The sequence below is a fragment of the Nicotiana attenuata genome, chromosome 11, assembly GCF_001879085.1.
Source record: "Nicotiana attenuata strain UT chromosome 11, NIATTr2, whole genome shotgun sequence".
Classification (NCBI taxonomy): domain Eukaryota; kingdom Viridiplantae; phylum Streptophyta; class Magnoliopsida; order Solanales; family Solanaceae; genus Nicotiana; species Nicotiana attenuata.
In genome coordinates this window covers 34,579,676-34,583,158 of record NC_031999.1, presented here as the reverse complement: position 1 = coordinate 34,583,158, position 3,483 = coordinate 34,579,676, and the positions used below count along the sequence as shown (strand labels likewise).

At 36.0% G+C, this 3,483-nt stretch overlaps 1 protein-coding gene across 1 annotated transcript; it reads left to right on the top strand.

Moving 5' to 3' along the window:
* On the top strand, nucleotides 459–2,415 carry LOC109235029 (protein SHI RELATED SEQUENCE 5-like). Its single transcript, XM_019401042.1, has 2 exons — nucleotides 459–1,466; nucleotides 1,819–2,415. Exons 1-2 carry the CDS (start codon nucleotides 932–934, stop codon nucleotides 2,190–2,192), a joined length of 909 nt encoding a protein of 302 aa, XP_019256587.1. The 5' UTR covers nucleotides 459–931; the 3' UTR covers nucleotides 2,193–2,415.

Sequence of the window (3,483 nt, the reverse complement as noted above, 5' to 3'; positions counted from 1 at the left end):
CAAATTAGATGAGGTACTTTCCTTTTTAGTCTGTTCCAAAATAAATGACACATTTCTGAATTTGAAAATAATTCAACTTTAAACTCTTCATTTTACCCATTTTATCCTTAATGACAAGCTTTTATAACCACACAAATGTCATGGTCCCACAAAGTTTTTATCCCTTAAACTTTTAAGATTACAATTTTTAAAAGTCCTTTTTTTCCTTTAAAGTACTCGCCGAGTCAAACTACCTCATCTAAATTGAAACGGAGGGAGTAATAGTTAACCGTTTAGAAAAACTACATACTACTATTAGTGTAGGTAATTATTGTAGCTTATAATTATATTTGAATTGTAAACTTTTAAAATTCTATTATCAAATGTGAGAGAAGTGTAGAAGTAGCAAGATATTTGGCTCAAAATACCCAAACTTGGATTGCAGGGTAGATAAAGAAAAAGTGTATGAGAGAGAGAGAGAGAGGAGAGTATGTACTGCTGTTAGTCTTAAATTGAGGTTAGCTCTGATCTGCTGCAGATGAAAGATTGCAGTCTCCATGGCGGCGTCACAGAGCTATAAATTTAATGCACCGTAATCAAAATCGACGACAAAGAATCCAAGTGAAGTGAAAGCAAAGATATATAAGAAGAGAGAGAATTATTAAGGGGATCAACGATCTTTTTATTTTTCGTTACCCTAAAAAATTCCTACAATTTGTCCTGAAAAGCTGCGAAGGAAACAAAACCCACAGTAAGTCAGAATTTTCCCAATTAAAAAATTACTACCCCAGTACTGCTACTACAAAAATTAACATGGTTATCATCAAAACCCCATAGTTCATATACTTGCCTTTACCCTATTTGTCCGTATAGGTTGAGGGGGGGCCGGGTCTCTTTTGGCAATGGATATGCAATCAAAATTGAGGTTAGATATAGCTTCTAGGAGTAGAATATGTCTTGGTTTTTCAGTCTAGGTGGGGGGAAAGAGCAAGAACAAGAAGAATTAGCTACGAATAATTTGTTGCTGTTCAAGAACGAAGAGATCTACAACAAGGGTTTCAAGCTATGGCAACAGTTGCAACAACAAAGACAACAACAAAATCAAGAGCAAGATCATGTAGATTTCTCTATTTGCGTGGGTCCAGCTAGTTGTAGTAAACCTAGTAATAACAACAGTAATTCTTGTAGATCATTAGGGTTTAGGGTTATGAATATGAGGGGAGGAGGCAGTAGCAGTGGAGATCAAGGGAATGTGAATTGCCAAGATTGTGGGAATCAAGCGAAGAAAGATTGCCCACATTCGAGGTGTAGAACTTGCTGTAGGGGTAGAGGCTTTCAGTGTCAAACACATGTTAAAAGTACTTGGGTTCCTGCAGCTAGAAGGCGTGAAAGGCAACAACAATTTTCAGAAAATCATCCCAAAAGGCCAAGAGACAATATCTCTGGTTCCTCTCTTGCCTACACTCGTTTACCCACTACCTCTTCAGGTAACATTACTTCTTCTTTAAATATTAAATATGGAGTAGTAATTACTTTGGGCCAAGTTCTCACTAAATTCCTTTAAAATGCCTCATACTACGATCACTGTAGTTTTTACTTGTATGAAGTTAACTAAAAGCAAGTGGAAACAAAAAATCAAGAACAAAATGGTGATGATATTCATAGCTACGTCCAGATTAAATAAACTATTTATAATCATACATATGTTGACCAGCAGACCTTTTTTTCACTGTTTTTCCCTACTGATAGTATTTGTAGTCCTGGAAATTAAATAATCTTTCATTCTTTTCGAATTTGAAAGGACTCAATATTTAGTTTTGTGGTGTAATTACTGTCTAGGGTTAGAGGTGAGTAGTCATTTTCCTCCAGAAGTGAGTTCTCCAGCAGTATTCCGCTGCGTAAAAGTGAGTGGAGTCGAAGATGCAGAACAACATTATGCTTATCAAACAGCTGTGAATATTGGAGGCCACATTTTCAAAGGAATGCTTTATGACCAAGGACCTGACCAGAGTCGCTATAGTAGTAGTGGAGGAGGTGCAGGAGAGAGCTCATCGCAACCGCTTAATTTCATCGCCGGCGCCACAGCCGCCGCAAGTAGCCAACAGCAGCAGGGCGTTTCTATTGCTATGTTTGATCCAGCTTCCATATATCCAAATCATCAACTTTCTGCTTTCATGGCTGGTACGCAATTCTTTCCACCGCCAAGACCTTAATTAGGTCATCGAATAATTAATCCCATTATTCCTGATTTTGTTAGAGAATATATAGGGGTAGAGAAATTAAGAAAAGTTGTTATATATTCTTCATGAAGGAAGACATCAATTGGCATGATGGGATGTTACTAATTTAATTTGTCGTTTGTTGGAAAGATTTTGCATTTTATTACTGTAAGCTCCTCTTTCTTAGAAGGAAAGGAATTGTTTTTTGTTATTTTGTGCCGGCATGAGGATGTGTGCAATATGCATATTTCTGTGTTTGGTTTTTGTTTCCTAGGTTTTTCTACTCTGAGGATGATTTTGAATTGGCTTTATGGTTGGTTCTGAACTCGATGCTTCTTCTTTCTGGTTGGTTTTGAACTCTATGTTTACTTTATTCCCAGCTTATCCGTTTGCTTGCCGGATAAAATTAGGACGTCGTAAATACTTATTCGTGTTTTTTCTTGGCCAAGATTATGCATTTCTTTTTTTCCTTGGATCTCACTGTGGTTTGGTGGCGTGAGGTGGATATCGGAACAAGGATTTAAGTAGCACTTCTCTTATCAAATTTCTAGTTAAAGAGAGCTAACCGCTGCCAAAATGTAGCAATTTTTCTTATATACGATAGCATCCACTACCCTTCTTGTTCAAGTAGTTCAAGAGTGAAGGGATTTCCAGCAGTGATAGCTGAACTAATCAGATGGGCCGCCCCAAACCTTACGCCGATATTTAAATCGGAAATCAACATCGGGTCCCGGCTATCCAAAAAACGCAGATAGACACTGGTAAAAACTTAAATATGTGATAGTAGTTTAGTTATTATTTTTATCATATTATTAATTATCATAGCAATTTATCAATAATTACCATATATACAAGCTGTTACTTAATTGTTTAAATATTTTTTTATATTATCAGTACACATACTTTAAACCTTTGGAACAAATGTGTACTGATTCTGTGTATCTCACACAAATGAGAGATCAAGAAGAGTACTTGTGAAAAAAATAAAAATAAAAAGAAGAGTACTTGTGAAAAACAAAGGATATAGTGTTAACGTGGACCATTAGCCATAAGTTCAAATATTGTTAGAAACCTATGTAGGTGTGCAGTGGCTGATCCAAGAAGTTCATGTAATGGGTGATAGTGGCGGATCCAGGATTTTAAAGTCGTGGGTGTTCACTGATAAAAAATTTGAAAGAAGAGGAAAAAAGAGTTTAATTATGGGTGCTCAATCAATATTTATCTAAATATTTTTATAATTACCTATACAAATTTACTAAATCTTGTCAAAGATAATGGGTGCTTG